The sequence below is a fragment of the Aythya marila genome (assembly GCF_965140915.1).
Source record: "Aythya marila genome assembly, chromosome: 10".
In the NCBI taxonomy this organism is placed as follows: Eukaryota; Metazoa; Chordata; class Aves; order Anseriformes; family Anatidae; genus Aythya; species Aythya marila.
Genome location: NC_139051.1, coordinates 20,619,383 through 20,639,047, shown reverse-complemented (window position 1 = coordinate 20,639,047; position 19,665 = coordinate 20,619,383). Strand labels below are relative to the sequence as shown.

Below are 19,665 nucleotides of genomic sequence, written 5' to 3'. Positions count from 1 at the left end.
TTGCAGTCTAATTTAACCACATCCCCTTAGCTCACCCTTCAACAATTGCATGGGCAAGACACTGTATACAGACAGAGAGGTCAGCATTTGCTAATGACCACAAAAACCTTCCTTGCTACAGTATTGCAGACAGACTGGAGTTACAAGACACGAGCGCTGAGTCACAGACTAATCCCTTCCCTACATGTGTAAGGCATTAAGTGTTCATCACAGAAACTTAAATAAATTAAATCATTCCATTGCAAATGACAAGAAGAGAGCTTTCAAGTTGCGCAGTTATTATTCAGAGCCATGGAAGCAATAAAGTTAAGAATCCACATGAATTCTCAGCTCTGAGCTTTTTCTACATGTAGCATGGCTGCTAATTCCATAAACTGCTAGGTGATTTTTTTTCCTAAAAAGAACAGAATAATACTTTTTTTTTTTTTTTTTTTTTTTTTTAAATCTGCACACAGTCAATAAGCTTTCTAGAAAGCTCTATTTTCATTTAAATAATACAGTCTCCTTTTTACTAACACATTCTTATGCACAAATGCTCTCTTTCTGTACTTAGCCATGTTGACATCCCAATCCCATTTCTCTACACGGAGACCTACCGGCAATGTTCATGTCTAGGAACCTAATGGTGGGATAAAGGGCTTTCTTAACGGATGCATTCCTCTGCATTTTTCTATCAATTCACATCCCACAATGGACTCAGATAGATCTAAATCTAACTTAACTGAATGTGCAGGAGATCTTTATATGCCTATAATTTTCATCACTACTCAGTCTGGTTACACAACGGCTGTTGCAGGTTACATACAAAATAGTGTGCATTTTTCAATCAAGTGACTTTCATTGACTCTGGGTGGCATACAATACACACAGTTTATGGTACTAGAAGCTATCTCACATGTACATTGAAAGCAGCAATAAAAGTATTTGAGGTTATATGCAAAACAGTAAAAAATCACATAATTAAAGATTGTATAATAATTACAGAATCACAGAATCACAGAATCACAGAATTTCTAGGTTGGAAGAGACCTCAAGATCATCGAGTCCAACCTCTGACCTAACACTATCAAGTCCTCCACCAAACCATATCCCTAAGCTCTACATCTAAACGTCTTTTAAAGACTTCCAGGGATGGTGACTCCACCACTTCCCTGGGCAGCCTGTTCCAATGTCTAACAACCCTTTCAGTAAAGAAGTTCTTCCTAACATCCAACCTAAAACTCCCCTGGCACAACTTAAGCCCATTCCCTTCCCCCTCGTCCTGTCACCAGGCACGTGGGAGAATAGACCAACCCCCACCTCGCTACAGCCTCCTTTAAGGTATCTGTAGAGAGCAATAAGGTCACCCCTGCGCCTCCTTTTCTCCAGGCTGAACAAGCCCAGCTCCCTCAGCCGCTCCTCGTAGGACTTGTTCTCCAGGCCCCTCACCAGCTTCGTCACCCTTCTCTGGACCTGCTCAAGCACCTCCATGTCCTTCTTGTAGCGAGGGGCCCAAAACTGAACACAGTACTCGAGGTGCAGCCTCACCAGAGCCGAGTATCAGGGGGACGATCACCTCCCTAGCCCTGCTGGTCACACTGTTTCTTATGCAAGCCAGGATGTTTTTGGCCTTCTTGGCCATCTGAGCACACTGCTGCCTCATATTCAGCCGACTATCAACCATCACTCCCAGGTCCTTCTCTGCCTGGTAGCTCTCCAACCACTCATCTCCCAGCCTATAACTCTGCTTGGGGTTATTGCATCCCAGGTGCATGACCCGGCTCTTGGCCTTGTTGAACTTCATACAGTTGACCTCAGCCCATCGGTGCAGCCTATCCAGATCCTCCTGCAGAGCCTTCCTACCCTTGAGCAGATCGACACACGCACCTACCTTGGTGTCATCTGCAAACTTACTGAGGGTGCACTCCGTGCCCTCATCCTGATCATTGATGAAGATATTAAAGAGGACCGGCCCCAGCACCGAGCCCTGGGGAACGCCACTAGTGACTGGCCTCCAACTGGACTTGGCTCCATTCACCACGACTCTTTGGGCGCAGCTATCCAGACAGATTCTACCCAATGAAGTGTGTGCCAGTCCAAGTCAAGAGCAGCCAGTTTCTTGAGGAGAATGCTGTGGGAGACGGTGTCAAAAGCCTTGCTGAAGTCACATCCACAGCCTTTCCCTCATCCACCCAGCGCGTCACTTTGTCATAGAAGGAGATCAGGTTCGTCAAGCAGGACCTGCCTTTCATAAACCCATGCTGACTGGGCCTGATCGCCTGCTGGCCCTGCAAGTGCTGTGTGATGACTCTCAAGAGGATCTGCTCCATGAGCTTCCCTGGTACTGAGGTCAAAATGACAGGCCTGTGGTTTCCCGGGTCTGCCCTCCGGCCCTTCTTGTAGATGGGCGTCACATTTGCTAGCTGCCAATCGACTGGGACCTCCCCTGATAGCCAGGACTGCTGATAAATGATGGATAGTGGCTTGGCCAGCTCCTCTGCCAGTTCTCTCAGTACCCTTGGGTGGATCCCATCTGGCCCCATCGACTTGTGCACATCCAAGTGCTGTACCAGGTCACCAACCAGTTCTTCGTGGATAGTGAGGGCCACATCCTGCTCCCCATCCCCTTCCATCAGCTCAGGGTACTGGGTATCCAGAGAACAACTGCTCTTGCCGCTAAAGACTGAGGCAAAGAAGGCATTAAGCACCTCCGCCTTTTCCTCATCTCTTGTAACTAAGTTTCCCCCCGCATCCAGTAAAGGATGGAGATTCTCCTTAGTCCTCCTTTTTGTGTTGATGTATTTATAAAAACGTTTTTTGTTATCTTTAACGGCAGTAGCCAGATTGAGCTCCAGATGAGCTTTGGCCTTCCTAATTTTGTCCCTGCAAATAAAAGAAAGCGCAGGGGCCATGCTAATCTTCCCTGTATCGTTCCAATTTTAGTATATGTGCTGCCGAAGCGAGCACATATTCACACAAAAGAGAAAAAATTTAGTCTTACCTATGAAAGAGGATATTTATTTTCACCTCCAAGCTTTTCAACATTTGAGGGTGTATTTGTCCAATGTTACTCACTTTATAACAAATTGTTTGCTTTTCCTTTTCTCGTGAAACAAGCAAGTTTGTGAGACAAATTTACTTACTAAATTTGAGTGATAATTTTAAAAGAAATTAATAAGAAAATGTTTATCTGGAAACAACTGACCACTATATTCCACATATTTTCCAAGATGCAAAAAGAAGTAATTCTTATACAAATATTCAGATCTCTATTGTATTGTCCTTTAAGACAGGGGGTACTGGAAGAAAAACTTAGTATTTTAACTGTGTCTCCATTTGGGTTTCAACTTCTTTTATGAGATTAAACAAAAATTCAAAAATTCAATTGAACTATACTGAGGCCTAGGTCTGCATTATGTCTTGTGCAGAGAAAACATTAGAATTATATGTTGCAGGGATTTATTTATTTATTTAAAGAGCTTTTCCTGTATTGTCTCAAATACCTTGAGCATTTATACACCTATTCTTCTTCAACTACCTGGCTAAGAAACAACTGCAAGATTTAAATTAAGAGACAGAAATATACAACCAGGCATCTTACATGGAAACATTGTGCCAACCATAGCGCAGAGGTTGCCAATGGTAAAATCTGAACATGCAAGAAGTTCAAGACCTTCCTACTGTATCTAGCAGAGAAAAAAAATAACAATGCAAAGACTAAGTACTTGGTAGAATTTTAAAAACTCCATTTAGAGCTTCTTGCATGATAAGTGCCCGTGAAATCAATCTAAAAACCAGACGAGTACACATGCCCAAAGTTTGCAAATTCCACCCAAATAGAAAAATGAGACATAGCAAAACAGATATGCAAGTGGTCTGCAGCAAGAAATTGTCTAGAGATAACTTTGAGATATTTATAAACAAACATAACATTACTGAAGAGGGAAGCAATACTATAAACAATAGGGTCATATTGTAACTTTAATTGAAAAAAAAAGTGACATAGCTGAAATGCTAAAGGAACATCTTTAAAGGTTTTTTTTGGGTGGTGGGAGGGCATAGTTGGGTTTTTTAAACAATCATAAATACTCTCAGACTTGTACTGGGATGAAACAAGAGTGGCATCTAGTGGCTTGCAGTGTTATGATACTTATTCCCATTGAACAGCTGGGATATATTCCAGACCTGCTTTTCTACAGTATTCATTACACTCGTCTGGACTATAATCGAGTATCTGGTGAGTATCTTGCTAGCAAAACCTAGGAGTAAAAATATATATATATAAAAAAAAATTTAACATGTGAAGGAATCAATAAAGAGGTACTATTCTCTGTTTATCTGCACTTTGTTAGCAACTTAGCCTAGAAGCAAGTAGATTGGAAATGTTTTGTTGTTGTTGTTTTTTGTTTGTTTGTTTATTTTTAAATCGGGCAAGGAGAAATTGCACAGTCTCTAACAAAATATTTAGTGCAGCTATTGACTAATAGCGATCTATTCTTTCTGTATGCATGTATCCAGTTAGCACCTTTAACTATAAAGAATATTAACACAGAGCTTTCATACATCGAATATATTTTTGGTGGCATTTTTCAAAGTTAACTTAATATTTTTTTTCATGAATGGCATATTTTTATTGTGAAAATATTGGAAAAATTTCCCCAATTAGGAATTTTGGAAATTCTTCATGAGACAGCGACAGTATGTTTGCAGGAACAGATATCATGAGTTCTTCACCTCTGCTGGAGCAACATTACTTTGCTTGCTGAGGAAAGAGTACAGTATTATACAGTATTAGGGATACTTGATGAGTTCTTGATCCAGGTTCAGTTTTAGTTATATATTATTAATCGTTTTGCAGTTGGAAAAAATCTAGCAGAGTCTGCATGTAACTAATTACGAAGGAACTTATGCTTTTTAAATTAAAGAAATGTGCAGAGGTTGCTTTTGGGATATGGGACAGGGCTAAGAATACATAGCACTAGAGCAGAAATTTTACTTCACAGTACAGCAATTGTTCCGCTTGAACAGCAAACAAACAGGAAAATAAATTGTCTATTTATATTCCAAAACGAATGGTAGATACTACAGACATTCCTGATTTTAAAAATATCACCACTGAAAAGTACATTTGAGCAACCTAATCTGCTTTGTATTTGCAGTGCCTACCTTTTTGAAGCTGTTCTCTGATAGTAAAATTAAATTCTCTAGTAATCACTGCACAACACAACTACACAATCATGAGTACCTATTAATGGATATTACTGTTTACAACTAGGATGACAATGAAAGCAAATGTTGCAAGTACTGTTACCATCAGCAGTTCAGAACTGCATGTCAGGAAGATCTCAATTACAATCAATGTTATACACAATGCCATTAAATATTTATAATTAACTTATAGTTAACAGAATTCAAGAGTTCTATGTTAATGCAGATATAAATAACAACAATCTAAGGCATTAAAAAAGGCTAGGCTGCAACACAGAATAAAATATAAAAATCTGTATGTCGTGGTAATTTCTTATTTTAAAGTTCAATTTGCAAAACTCAGAGGTTATTTTCACTTTTAAAACTGAAATGCACTATTACTGCAGAATTTAAGTAAGGACCCTGATTCTGCCAAATATTGATTTTTACCAAGTTCAAACAGCTTCCCCCACCCCTACTCCTATCCTTACCCTTCATCCCCTTCAGTTGCCCCCTCCCCCCTCCCCCCCCCCCCCAAAAAAAAAAAAAAAAAAAAAAAACTTTTGGTTGAGAAAGTTCTCTGGGTTATTATGGTTGATAATGTGAAAGCCTAAACATTAATCCCTGGAAAATAAGGAAATAATTCTGAAAAAGGTATGGAGGGTGCAACCCTTATCCCATATTCTGTCATTTCAGTAACAGAGTCCAAATCTGTACACTTTAGGTGCATCCCAACTCTCAGTAAATAGTTTTAAATATAGACAATTGTGAAGCCTTAGTCAGTACATCATCTGCTTCTAACATACATCACCAATTTTACACCATTATGTCCTAGCTATTAAGCTTTCTTTATTTGTCCCTTGAGTATTCAGAAGACAACATCTGTATGCCTTTTTGACACACTGGCAAAACTCGAAGTTTAAATTCGTACTGTATGTTTTCCCATGCGTGGCAGCTATACATGCTACATAGCTCATCCATCCTTCCCTGTGAACTTCTGATTAGGATGGGTAGTACATCCAAGAGTTAAGCGGCAACTGAATTGCACTCCTTGTGTAAGTAAAGAGCATGTAGGGGCTGGAGTCATGGAACGGGGCTCCAATGTGCTCACTGCTATTGCAAATGCACACAGGAACATGCATGCATGCAAAGTGATCCCTGCTGTGGAGTTTTCAGTCTAAACAAGAGGCAAGAGATTTACACAGGTGGACAGTAGGCCGAGAGATTTACACAGATGGACAGGAGATATCAATAAATAATTATGTAATACCTAGCACAAAGATAAGTACCACTGACACCACCAATCACCTTATTTGCCATCAGTGATTTGGGGGACGGGGAATAGAGGAAAGAGCAGCAGAGGATCATTATGGTGAAAAAGCACAATCAAAATGAAAAAGCAATTAAAGTGAATCACCAAAAATGTAAGAACAGCCAATTCCCATCAGTATTTGCCTGTGAAACCTAAAAACAATATCTGCACCAGACGCATTGTGTCTTTTGCCAACTCCCCTTGATGGAGGAACTGACCATCTGCAGAGTCATGTACAATAGCTGCCCTGATGTGTGAATGACCACTTTTGTTGAAGACGCAGAGATGTTTTTAGTTAATGTAAGGCAGTTCAATTGGTAAAATGTTACTAGATCAATCATGTATCAATATACATTCTAGTATCAGGACTGTTACAGTTCAGCATGTAGGGTAACAGTAATGGAAAACAGAACTTGCCATTATGTATCATTAAAGTATAATCAATTACAGGAATCTGTTAATGCTTTCCTTCAGAGAATCAGTCATGAGGAAACACAATCTACTGTGCAGATAACAAACGGAAATGATTTTTAAAACAACGTGACTGGGTTGAAAACATTTTTAAAGATAAACTCTAACAGATTTCCTGACCTCATTTTATTAATGCAGAAGTCGAAATAGACAAAAATGTTTCTTTTTATACTCCAAGAATGGAAAACAAAAGCTCCTATTAAATCTGGGCCCGGAACACACATTTTCCAGCCAACATCCAAGATTGCATTTGCTGTGTTCATCATTATATATTTGCGTGTATATAAAATGATGTCACTGCTTATGGCACTATAAAGTCCAATTCAAATAAAAATCACAGGTTTTATACTGTCCTTCTGGAGCTCACTTGCACTCTGGATGAGGTGCCCCACTCACTGAATTTGCAAGGGAGCACCAGGGCTGATCTGGAAAACAGTGTTGAGAACCTAGGGTGAGGAGTCAGGCAGGCACAGGGGAAGCTAATGACAGCATCAAACAGACATAAGGGAGGATTTGCACTGCAGAAATGCTTGGTCAGTCAAAAGTAGAACTGCACTTCAGTCTGAAGAGATGGGATAAGACAACAAATGAAAGAAATCGTATCCCATAAATTCTCTCTGTTTTTTGTTTGTTTGGTTGGTTTTGGTTTTTTGTTTGTTTGTTTGTTTTTTGTTTAGTTAGTTTGTTTGTTTTTTAAACATGACTTCTACAAAATGAGCAACAAAACTAGTGATAAAGATTTGCACATCAAATGGTATACATAAGGTTGAAATGAAGAGCTTTGAACAAAATAATTAAAACAAATACTAACCTACTATCCATTTATATGCCTAATTATTTAATACTACTGTCATGGTCAAAACTGCACTAGAATGTAAAGCACAGATTAGGAGACTGCACTTCAAAGTTTTACACATTAGCAGAGAGTTATCATATTTTGAATTCTTCATTTTTATATTAAAAAGACCTGACAGCCCTTAATTGTGACCCTTGGCATTGCTCTGCCTATTCTGTTTTGTGCTATCACTCATTATTCATGCAAATATAATTTTTTTTTTTTACTTTTGCAAATAATTTTCACAAAATCTGAGTTTAAAAGTCATCAGTGACTACTTCACAAACAAGAGCTTTCAAGCAACCATTAAACAAATATGCAAGTATATTTTTATGATAAAAAAATAATATCTCACTGAATTCATACAAATCCCATTAATTATGAATTGACATGATCAATTGACATAATCATTGACATGATCAATGAAATGATGCATGAAAATAGAGGTAGAGGCCAAATAACCTACTTGAACCCAGAAAATTTTCAGACAATAATCATTACCCGCTTTAATTAACTTCAACACAAAAGCAGAGGCTCCTTCTGTTTCAAGTTAATGAAGCTCAACACACAGACACTACAATTATAGACAAAGCACAAGTCTAAAGCAAGTTGTATATTAAGATTGAAATAATGAGCTTGGTATTTTAATTTTGTAGTCAGCAATTAAGGGAGATCCAGAAACAAAGAAACAATACATGCAATTGAAATGTTAAGGCACAAATGTAGCCAGTTTTCTCTCAATATCTTATAAGCCAAAACCAAGAAAATACTCCTCTCCCTCCTCCCCTCCCCCTCCCCCCCCCCTTACAATAAGCAGTATCTATAATACCCTGGAAATATTTCTGCTATGATCTTCTAAGATTTACTCACTTTCATACAATACAAGCCAGAAATGTGACCTCACCTTCAGCTATGAACTGCTTAGTGACTTGCCTTTCTCATATATATTCATTATATTTTTATCTATAATACTGTTATTTCCATTGAAAATGATTGTTGTCTAGCGAAAAAGCTGTTATCCCACAAATAATAATAATAACAACACTATATTACTTCCACCCTTTTCAATAATTTGCCTATTCCTAAATACCATGTTAGAAGAAGATACGACCTTTAACTTAATCTCATCACCAAGCACCTCAAAAAAATATATATAAAAAAAAAAAATAAAAAAGAAAAAGATGGTCTGCCATTTATTTCTCTCATTTATAGTTTATTAAACTTAAAGATAATAGAAAAAAGGTGGAAAATAGCAGAGTATGTCTGGGCTGTAGTATCAGATATCACCGCTTATTACTGGCTATCTGCCTGGTAATCATAAATCCATAGGGTAATATTCTAAAATCTTTTGCTTTTCAGGTAGGTGTGAGCCAAAAAAAAAAAAAAAAAAAAAAATTAATTTTCTATGAAGAGCAGAAAACAGCAAGCACAGCACAATTGAGTAGCAGAATGCATAAATATTCCTGATTACAAACCCTTTCACATAAAGCAAACAGGAAGAGTTTGAAGCTAACAGTATGTACATCATGCAAAAGGTATCTCTGTCCCAGAAGATAGATATCACATAGTCTATGAATGAACTGCTCCAATAAATTATATTATTCCTCAGAGGGGAAAAGAGAGCAATGTTATAAACAGTGACTTCAGAAAAGTGAGAACAATAGGGCATTGAATTTTGCAAGAGTGAATTGAAGATCTTTTTTTCCTGGAGGAGAGCTCAGTATCACTGACCAATGAGCCTTATAAATAAAAACATTAACTCTAGCACTGCCTGCTCCTCTAAGCATCTTAGCATCTCACCCTTTCAACATATCAGAATCAAAGTGTACATGCAAAATAATACAAGACGTACAGAATTAAGCATGTTTCAAATATATTTTTTAAAATATGCTTTCCAGACAGCACAGAAAGGATGCAGTTCTGCCAAAGCACATATCACATACACGGCTTTGTTGATGATAGATTGTGCTGTGCATCTTCTATATGGAAGTCTCAACAAATTTAAAAAAAAAAAAAAAAAAGGAAGAAAAAACCCACCACACTCTGTACATCACCTCCTCCTTGTATTGCTTGATACAAAATGAATAGCCACAGATAAAGGAAAGCCAAGCCAGAGAAGCATTTCTGAACCTTGACAGGATCAAAATCCCCAGAACCACCACCCAAGGAGCAGCAGGAGCCCAGCAGCATCCCAGGCTGCCCTCGGGTAGATGCCCAGCACTGAGGGCAGGTCTGCCGGCCAGCCCAGGAATACAGGACTCGCAGATCATACTGAGGAGCAGCTGGCGCTTTCTGCAGCAAAAAGTTAAAAGCTAGTTATAAAGCTTTTTCAGGTGACGATCTCTCTTTTTTCCTAAGGGAAAGATGCTCACTAATTCAATCCAGTTTCTAGGGTGCAAGTCTTGACAACTAATTCAAACAACTGCTCACTGAAAACATCTGATTCCAAATTTCTGCTTGCTATCACCACTACTACAGATGCTAAGTATTGGTGAGCCTAATTTCATCTCACATGGTCATTTCTGCTTTCCTCTGGCTCTTTATTTGCTTTCCTGATTTGTAATAATTGGATAATATGTAATCAATGTAACTATCTTATGGGACTATCTTATGGGACTTATGTAACTAACTTATGGGACTATCAATGTAATAATTGATAATTATTATTATTATCAATTATTACATTGATAGTCCCATAAACTAGAGAGCTGTTTTTAAACATACAATCTCTGTCTGCTCCGACAACGATAACAAGTTTCTCAGAGGTTTATGGAAATCTCAAGGAGCATATGTTTTTCAAGAACATTAGGATATTTTCCCTTATTGCTATGCAGCGTTCCTCCCTTACTTCCTATGCATACTCATTCTGCCAAAGTTCTCTGAAACCCATTTTTTATGCATATTTGGACCTTACCCACTCACTCTGAGGGTTTCTTTTGTTTTATAACAAAGCTTATGTCAGACAGCTTATTACTGTTTACATAATTGCATAGCCTGACACTGAAGAGGGTGAAAAAAAGTTTTGTTTAAAAAAAAAAAAGCTGAAAATGGTTTCTCCATTTTAGCCTTACTGTAAGCTAAGGTAATGGCTTTTGAGAGGCTTACAAAAAGATTACTGTCAGTACTCTTAAACCACAAAGCAATTAACACTTCACAGTTTTGCCTTTATACGTTACTTACTTGTTTCTCCTTTTCCATCTCTCTTTCTGGCACTTTACAGTCTTGTGACACCTACCTCTTATACCCCACTGATGCTTTCTTCTGCACCCTCCCCAGTCTTCCTCTCCCAAGCCACACTTTCCTCTTGTTTCCCTTCAGCTTTCTGCTCCTTCTACCGTGGGCCACCCAGATCCACAGAGCTGGAGCCGGGCGGATGCTCCGCTTCCCAAATGGCAGCCTGCCTTGAAATGCAGGGACAGTTGCTGCCTTCTCAGCTGCAAGCTGTGGCCTGCAGAGATCCCGTGCTATTTTCACCCTATGGAAAGGCAATCACACTGGCAGAAGCTGTTCTGGTTTGAGTATTTGGGGAAGGAATGTTGGGTGTGTTGAAAGAGGAAACTTTTTGAGGCCACAAGCAAAGATCTCATGTGCTTTCTCCCAGCTTGATATGACAAAATTCAACACGATTTTAAGGCTGATATCACCATGTTAAAACTGCAGCATAAAGTATTGTCTTTGATTTTCTGCTAAAAGTTCATTTCCTGTCTTTTTTATTATTTATTTATTTATTTATTTTTATTTTCACACTCCTTGAAAGTGAACATATCTGTTTAATTTGACTGACTGTTTCTGGTACCTCGTTATCCTATCACATGTACAATACTGACTTATTGCTCTATTGGAATAAGAGAATTGCCTTGCAAAAAAACATCAAAGAGCATTCAGTGCTGCAAACACTGAGTTTATCACTATTATTATTATTATTATCACTATATAATGAAAACTTCTGTTTTGCTTCTAACCTCAACCTGTGAATTTATGCGAACATGCAAGAATTTCAGCTTTTATTTCTCTTAAACATATCTCTAACTCTTATAGATGCTTACAAAAAGCATAAAAAAGCAACCTGGAAACACTTAACAATTTGAGCATGGGAAAGGAAGATCTGTGTATATGTATTATATGTGTGTAATACTTTCTGTTCAATCTTGTTATTGCTGTTAGTTCTGATGTGTGATTCTTCCTGGTTTTGGAAAATAAATTTCTCTTTTGCAGAATTGCACCAGAGGGGAAAAGACTTATGCTGCAGCACAGATCCACATCCTGAACCAAGCAGAAGAGAGACTCAGAGCCAAAGCAACAGCCCTATCCATCATTTTTTTTTCTTAGCAGAGTGTCTCACAATCTTCTGTTGCAATTGTTTCACATCATACATATAATTTAATGTTCACTAAAGAAGCAGCTTGAACAGGCCCAGTATCCTCACCGAGTGCCCTACTTACAAGCTGTTCTGAAACAAAGGTTTCTGTTGCTCAGAAAAAGCTTTGTGACAGCTCAGTGTTTAAGTGGAGAAGTTGAAATTTTGAAAATGCTCTGGGGATGAGAAAGCTATTTCCTTCTCATTTCTGGTAGAAAGCAAACATAGTAAAGGGACAAATAAATACAAAAGGAACAATGTCGGGGAGACTAAAGGAACTGCTCAGTCATACTATTCTTTGGGAATTGTATGGTTCAGCTTTCTGTAATAATGTAAAGCAGACATCAACAGGCAAAAGTACTACATTTGTATTTAATGAGTGAGATTGAACTGGTGTAACTTTCCTCAGGAGGTTACTACTTTGTGTGCATCAATTCTAGAGAATCTTTCACAGAATCACAGAATCATCTAGGTTGGAAGAGACCTCCAAGATCACCGAGTCCAACCTCTGACCTAACACTAACAAGTCCTCCACTAAACCATATCACTATCTTTAACCAGTAACATCCAAAATTCACCAATATCTTCATAGCTCCATAGGCATTTAGCTTTTCTTCTTTTCCCTTCCCAACTTTAAGAAGTAAAGAGCAAAGAGGAGACAAGATGAAGTGCTCTCCACTGCAACAGCTTGTCCTTACAGCTGCGGATCTGCAAGACAGTTTGTGGCACTTCCACTATTAGAGCAGTTGAGAAGTCACTTTCAGCTCACAGAAATCAACATGAGTAAAACTGAACTAAGAAACTACTAAGAGCAAAAAAAATTTTGTTATTGCTGTTTTCCTTTCAGAAAGAAGTATAGAAGCATTTTCTGGAAAAAAAAAAAAAATATATATATATATATATATTACTTAAAGGAAACACTAAAACCGAACAAGGACACTAAACAATTATTTTTATCATTTAACAGCATCCTCTTATGCCTTTTAGTTCACTGACACTAGATGCTCATACTTTTATTCCACTTTTCCTGTATTTTAAGCCCTCAAACTGCAGCAGTTTGAGGGCTCTCTTAAGAGTTCTGGGCTTTTTTTCTCTCTTAAGAGTTCAGGGTTTTGCTGGTTTTTAATCACATTCTGAACTCTGCATTTACTGTCTTTCCTTGATCTCCCTTGCCTTTTGATGAGTACAGAAAACTTTGAACTATTCATGAAACACAGTAACAACAAAACTTCTGCAGGTCTTGGCAGCATCCCTGCATCATAGCTGTAACCAAATTATGCCTTTGGCTAGACGTGTATAACCTTACAGAAGAACAAGTCACATAATCACAAGTGTTAGAGGAACACAAAGATGAACCCCTGGAGAGTAGGTCCTGTGTGATGCACCTTGGGTCTGAAGAGTTCCAGAGGCAGATTTTACAGCTGAACCAACTGTAATGTTTCCAGGCATTAAAGCTACCCCTGCAAGAGTTCCTCAGGACCATGAAAAGTTAACCATTGATAGTTAAGGATATCTTCTTCACACCTTCTTATTAGCTAAAGTTACGCTATCCACGCCCCATAACAATATAGCTGAGAGCAATGTAGTCTGCAAAGCATTAAAAAGGAAGCACTAGAAAAAGTTAGGCTGTCAGATCTCACATTAGGTTTCCAGGTTTGGAGATTAGATAGATTGATTTCAGATTTAGAAAGTAAGCAGCTTAGACATATAATCTGTGAAACACATCAAACATCAGATGTTCCACTGCTATTTTAAACACAATTTTAAAAAAGTCACTTAAGTCATTGGTTTTAAGTGCATGAATCCATCAGGCTTCCCTTTCGATTGTGGATGCTCAGAACACTTCAAGTGCTGATTCAGGCTTGTGGGCATAGTTCTAACAGGCAGAAAAGTATTAATACCACTAGAGTGTAAATCTAGTTCTGTGCCTCATTCAAAGTTACTGAGACAATAAACATTCAGACTTCTCTAAAATGCTAAGATGAATATCAAGCGTGTATACTGAAACCATCCAGCAAGTGAACCAAAAGTCATAACCAAACATTTTATTTTTATATATTTTTATATTTTTATGTTTGAGAAAATGTGGTAGGAGGACAAAGCCTGTAAATGTGTGCAGTTGTATCAGCTGCATATACAAGTTCCTGTGTACATGACAGTTCTGGGGAAGAGTATTCCCCTTCAAAGACTCTTCCTTAGGTCTGAACACCAGCTTCACCATGGTGTTCCACTGAATTATGACAAGGCAGTTTACATCTTCAGCAGTGTTTACCCAAACACAAGGCAAGTAAATGATCAAGAAGTCAAATTTCAGTTAATAATAATAAACTGAAAATTCTTTCTAACAGATCATCCCCCCTCAAGAAAAGGATAATATTCTCTTTTTCCCCCCCCCACAAATATTTTTCAGACATACAATGTGTCAACAAAACTAAAGCGTGCTATAGAATCAATTCCAAACTTCATAGAATCATAGAATATCCTGAGTTGGAAGGGACCCTCAAGGATCATCAAGTCCAACTCTTGACACCGCACAGGTCTACCCAAAAGTTCAGACCATGTGACTAAGTGCACAGTCCAATCTCTTCTTAAATTCAGACAGGCTCGGTGCAGTGACCACTTCCCTGGGGAGCCTGTTCCAGTGTGCAACCACCCTCTCTGTGAAGAACCCCCTCCTGATGTCAAGCCTAAATTTCCCCTGCTTCAGCTTAACCCCGTTCTCGCCGGTGCTGTCACTGGTGTTAATGGAGAAAAGGTCTCCTGCCTCTCGACACCCCCTTACGAGGATGTTGTAGACTGTGATGAGGTCTCCCCTCAGCCTCCTCTTCTCCAGGCTGAACAGGCCCAGTGACCTCAGCCGTTCTTCGTACGTCTTCCCCTCCAGGCCTTTCACCATCTTCGTGGCCCTCCTCTGGACACTCTCCAACAGTTTCATGTCCTTTTTATACTGTGGTGCCCAGAACTGCACACAGTACTCGAGGTGAGGCCGCACAGCACAGAGTAGAGTGGGACAATCACCTCCTTTGACCTACTAGCGATGCTGTGCTTGATGCACCCCAGGACACGGTTGGCCCTCCTGGCTGCCAGGGCACACTGCTGGCTCATATTCATCTTGCTGTCAACCACGACCCCCAGATCCCTCTCTTCTAGGCTGCTCTCCAGTGTCTCATCGCCCAGTCTGTACGTGCAGCCAGGGTTTCCCCGTCCCAGGTGCAGGACCCGGCACTTGCTCTTATTGAACTTCATGCGGTTGGTGATCGCCCAGCTCTCCAACCTATCCAGATCCCTCTGCAAGGCCTTTCCACCCTCATTCGAGTCCACAACTCCTCCAAGTTTGGTGTCATCAGCAAACTTGCTCAAAATACCTTCTATTCCTACATCCAGATCGTTTATAAAAATATTGAAAAGTACCGGCCCTAAAATGGAGCCTTGAGGGACCCCACTGGTGACCGCCCGCCAGCCTGACGCAGCCCCATTTACCATAACCCTTTGGGCCCTGCCCGTTAGCCAATTGCTCACCCATCGTATGATGTTTTTATTTAGCTGTATGGTGGACATTTTGTCCAGTAGGATCCTATGGGAAACCATGTCAAAAGCCTTGCTGAAGTCCAAAAAAATCACATCAGCTGGTTTCCCTTGGTCCACCATACGGGTGATCTTATCATAAAAGGAAATCAGGTTAGTTAGGCAGGACCTACCCTTCACAAACCCATGCTGGCTGGGACCAATGACTGCTTTGTCCCCCAGGTGCGCCTCAATAAGTTCGAGAACCATCTTCTCCATGATTTTACCAGGCACTGACGTGAGACTGACAGGCCTGTAATTGCTAGGGTCTTCTTTCTGACCCTCCAGCACTCTCTCTGGGTCTGTGCTTGGCAGTTAGCCCCTATACGTCTTTTCTCATCATGTTAAAGGTGCAAGATTCAGGACAAATGGACCATACTTTACGCCACTTTTCACAAAGGCAAGCAGAGACACAGTGTCCTGTATGAAGCAAGAGAGATCATTTAAATCTGTGGAAATATTGTAACAAGACAACTTGGCATACCAATACAGGTAGTAATATATCTTATATCCGCAAATACATTATTCAACATATTTATTCCACTTAACATCTATTTGAAGAGTCTTTAGTAACCCTGAATAATTTGAAACCATAAAAACCAGTAAAAAAAAACCCTGAACAGGGTTAAAGGTTCAAATAAGTAACTCTTAAAAGGTCATTTCCTCGTAACTTGCTATAGCTGCAGCTCTTAGTTTTCATCCCTAGCAGAGGAAACAATTTTCCCAACCCCAGATACTGCAGGTTAATGCTTTGACATCGGCTCTCACCAGTTCATAGTTTGGTCATTACTCAAACATTCAATATATAACACTGATGAGTTAAACATCCTATCACCTACTTTGATTTATTTCTTTCAATTCTCTGGGAGTTTTATTTATAACTACAGGGCTGGGTTTGGTGGTGCCAATAGATTCAGCCCAGGGAATCTATATAATAGCCAAATAGCTTAGATCATTATACAGTATTTCGGTATATTGATTAGAATACCTATAGAATAACTAAAGACAAAACTAGTAATCTTACTGAGAAAAATAACTACAAGGGACCAGGTCTAGCCTAGGCAAATAATATAGTTTCAGCATTGCTGAAGAGAACATGAGCAGTCTAAAAAATATTTTTTCCAGTTATTTTCTTTAAGTTGGTATTTTTTGCAGTCAATAAAAATATTAATATAATTTATTTCTCACTTTTATCATTTTTGTGTACTGACACAATATTATCTATTCTGTTCTCAAGACATAGGGGGTGATGCTGGACCAATAAAAGGTACAACTACACTTTCTTTTGGTGTCTTCTGAATTTCCAGAATATCTGTCCACACAGATCACAGACTGGTACTATATCACATAACACTAATTCTAAATATTTAATCCTGTCTTCTACACATTGGCCAAGGCAATACAAACACCAAAAAAATCCTCTTCGATAGCAAAATTATATATACTATATTTTATATAAGCCTTCTGTCCCTCTCCACTTCAACGTACACTATCAAATCATTCTGGCCATTATTTTATATTGAACAGATGGTATTATGAGATTTTTGATAAAGAACAACAATCACCCAGAAAGGGTTGCAAAGGGGTCAGTGAAACCAAGATTAACAATTGATTAGCTTTAATGGACCATGACAGTAATAAACAACAGAGCTCTACACAAAGATTTGATTGTCCTGTTAATGCTGCTGACACAAAATGGCTTTTAACTTGGCTTCCTGAAAGTGTTAATATCTTCAAAGCCTCAGCAAATGAAGGACTTTATCAAAGTGAGAACTACCCTGCAGAGAAGAAGCACTTACTACAGATCTCAAAATAAAAAAATAAAATAAATAAATAAATAAATCTATAAAGTGTGTTTCTGATTTTTTTCCAGACAATAGCTCCTATTTCTTCAAGGTACAGTTCAGAAAATAAAATACAGCACACCTCTAAAAGGCTTGAACGTAGCAGAGCTCTAAAGCATTTGAATACAGAAATCAGCATTCATTGAGCACAACAATAATATGAATAATCACTTCCAATGCTCTCATTTTATCTTTACTATAACTTGTAGTGACAGAGCTCAGCATCACAACCTGCTAAATTGATTTTTTTTTATCCTTATCTCTTAAAAGTTCACTCTTTTTTCTTTTTTTTTTCCTTTTCCTTTTCCTTTTCCTTTTCCTTTTCCTTCTCTTTTTTTTTTCTTTTTCCTTTTCTTTTTCTTTTTTTCCTGAACAGAAATTGGTTACTTGTATTGACTTTTCATTACAAGAAAATGGAAAATGTTTTGTGATTACTGGAAGTAACCAAGGTAACTTCTGAAAACAAAACTTACAGTTCTACGTATTCCTTAGCTGAATGTATGGGAAAGCCTGCTGGAAATGTCTCTGTTTCCCTTAATGCTTAAGCTTAGAATTTAAATGGACACATGGCTAATATTCACAGAAAGATTTAAAATTAATTCTAGATAGCTGAAGTCAAAGTAAATAAAACTCCCCCTAACATGGTGTTCAGGTAACCAAGGATACAGGAATTCAAAGGTAAGATGTTACACATTTAACTATTGAGTAACACTTTCTGTCAAATTTCCCATTATTAGATGGGGATTAGATCACTTGCTTCTTTTAAATTAATCTGTTTTTTAACTACACCCTTTATTTAAGCAAAGATTTTCTTTTTAAACATTTTTAACTAATTTTCAACTAATAGTCTGGCTCTAAGGGCTTCTAGGTAAAAGAGAAAAGAAAAAAGAGAACAGTGTCTGCTTTAGACACAGATCCGAAGGCAAACCATTTGCTCAAATCAAGGTCATGCTAATCCATCCCCGTGGGTCCCACCCCATCTGCAAATTCAACTCTTCTACTGAACAATTCCTTGCCAGTGCACTGTAACAATGAAACATGCTGCTAATTACTGAGTTTAAATATCTTGACCTAGGCAGACACGCAAAGAATTTAAATGAAATCTCTAAAAGAGTAAAATCCACCTGCCAGGTCTCTCAACACACACATCCTGAATGTGTAACCTGTCAAAATACTGAGCCAGCCTTCATTAATTCCATCTTCTGTAATCAGCATCCTTCTATTACTCACAGCAGTTCTTCACTTAAGCTATTGTATAAATCCATACTCTTATGACAAATATTGAAGAAATCTATTATTAGTAGTTACCTGCAAATCAGCATCAAACTCATGTTTCAGGTAAGCATCTTCTGCAGCTTCAACAAGACGCTGGGAAAAAAAAAAAAAAAAAAAAAAAAAAAGTTTATTTTTTGAAGTAATAGATAGTATGTTAAATCCAGGAGTTTCTTCCAGTATTACAAAAAGAAAATAATTGTTTGAGAACCGTGTAATTCATCATCTCCACATGATATCTGCTATAATATTTCATTAATTCAGAAAAATAAATAAATAGAAATAACCTAAACACAGTTTTAAAAAAAAAGGATCAGAGTTTTTAAATCCTCAGCATCCATGCTTGGTGGTACAAAATTTTCAGAAGAGATCAACTACTAATTAATAAAGATAAAAATACAGATCATTTGCTCATTTTTTCCCCATCACAAGTGCTCAGCATCCTGCAGCTCTCACTCAGACACTGATTTTTAAAAAACACAAAATCACGTCAAGAGGCTTTAACACTCTGGACTTCATTTTGCATATAGATTCCCTTTGCAAATCTTTCTTAAAATTAAAATGAGAAGTATTTCCTAATAATGCTCTTGATTGAAAGCAACTTAAATAAAATGGAATTTCTTAATAATAAATCAAATATAAAAGATTAGAAAAACAGATGTGAGGTTCATTTACCTAGCAGATTTAAAGTGTTGTGCATACTACTTCAACATGGTGTATAAACACAACAAGAACTGTCTTCTATTACGGAAGTAATATTTACCAAATGACAGTAATTCAGTAGTACTTTTTCCTCCTTATGCTAAGAATTCTCTGTTGTATTCCTTACTACTATTATCTGAAG

At 38.1% G+C, this 19,665-nt stretch overlaps 1 protein-coding gene across 1 annotated transcript in view; it reads right to left on the bottom strand.

Annotated features, from left to right (window-relative positions):
- CACNA2D3 (calcium voltage-gated channel auxiliary subunit alpha2delta 3) overlaps positions 1 to 19,665 on the bottom strand; it is a 463,161-nt gene that overhangs the window by 308,033 nt on the left and 135,463 nt on the right. Inside the window, exon 4 of the mRNA XM_082768173.1 lies at positions 18,858 to 18,917. Within this exon, the coding sequence (XP_082624299.1) occupies positions 18,858 to 18,917 (60 nt within the window). The remainder of the gene's footprint in view (positions 1 to 18,857; positions 18,918 to 19,665) is intronic.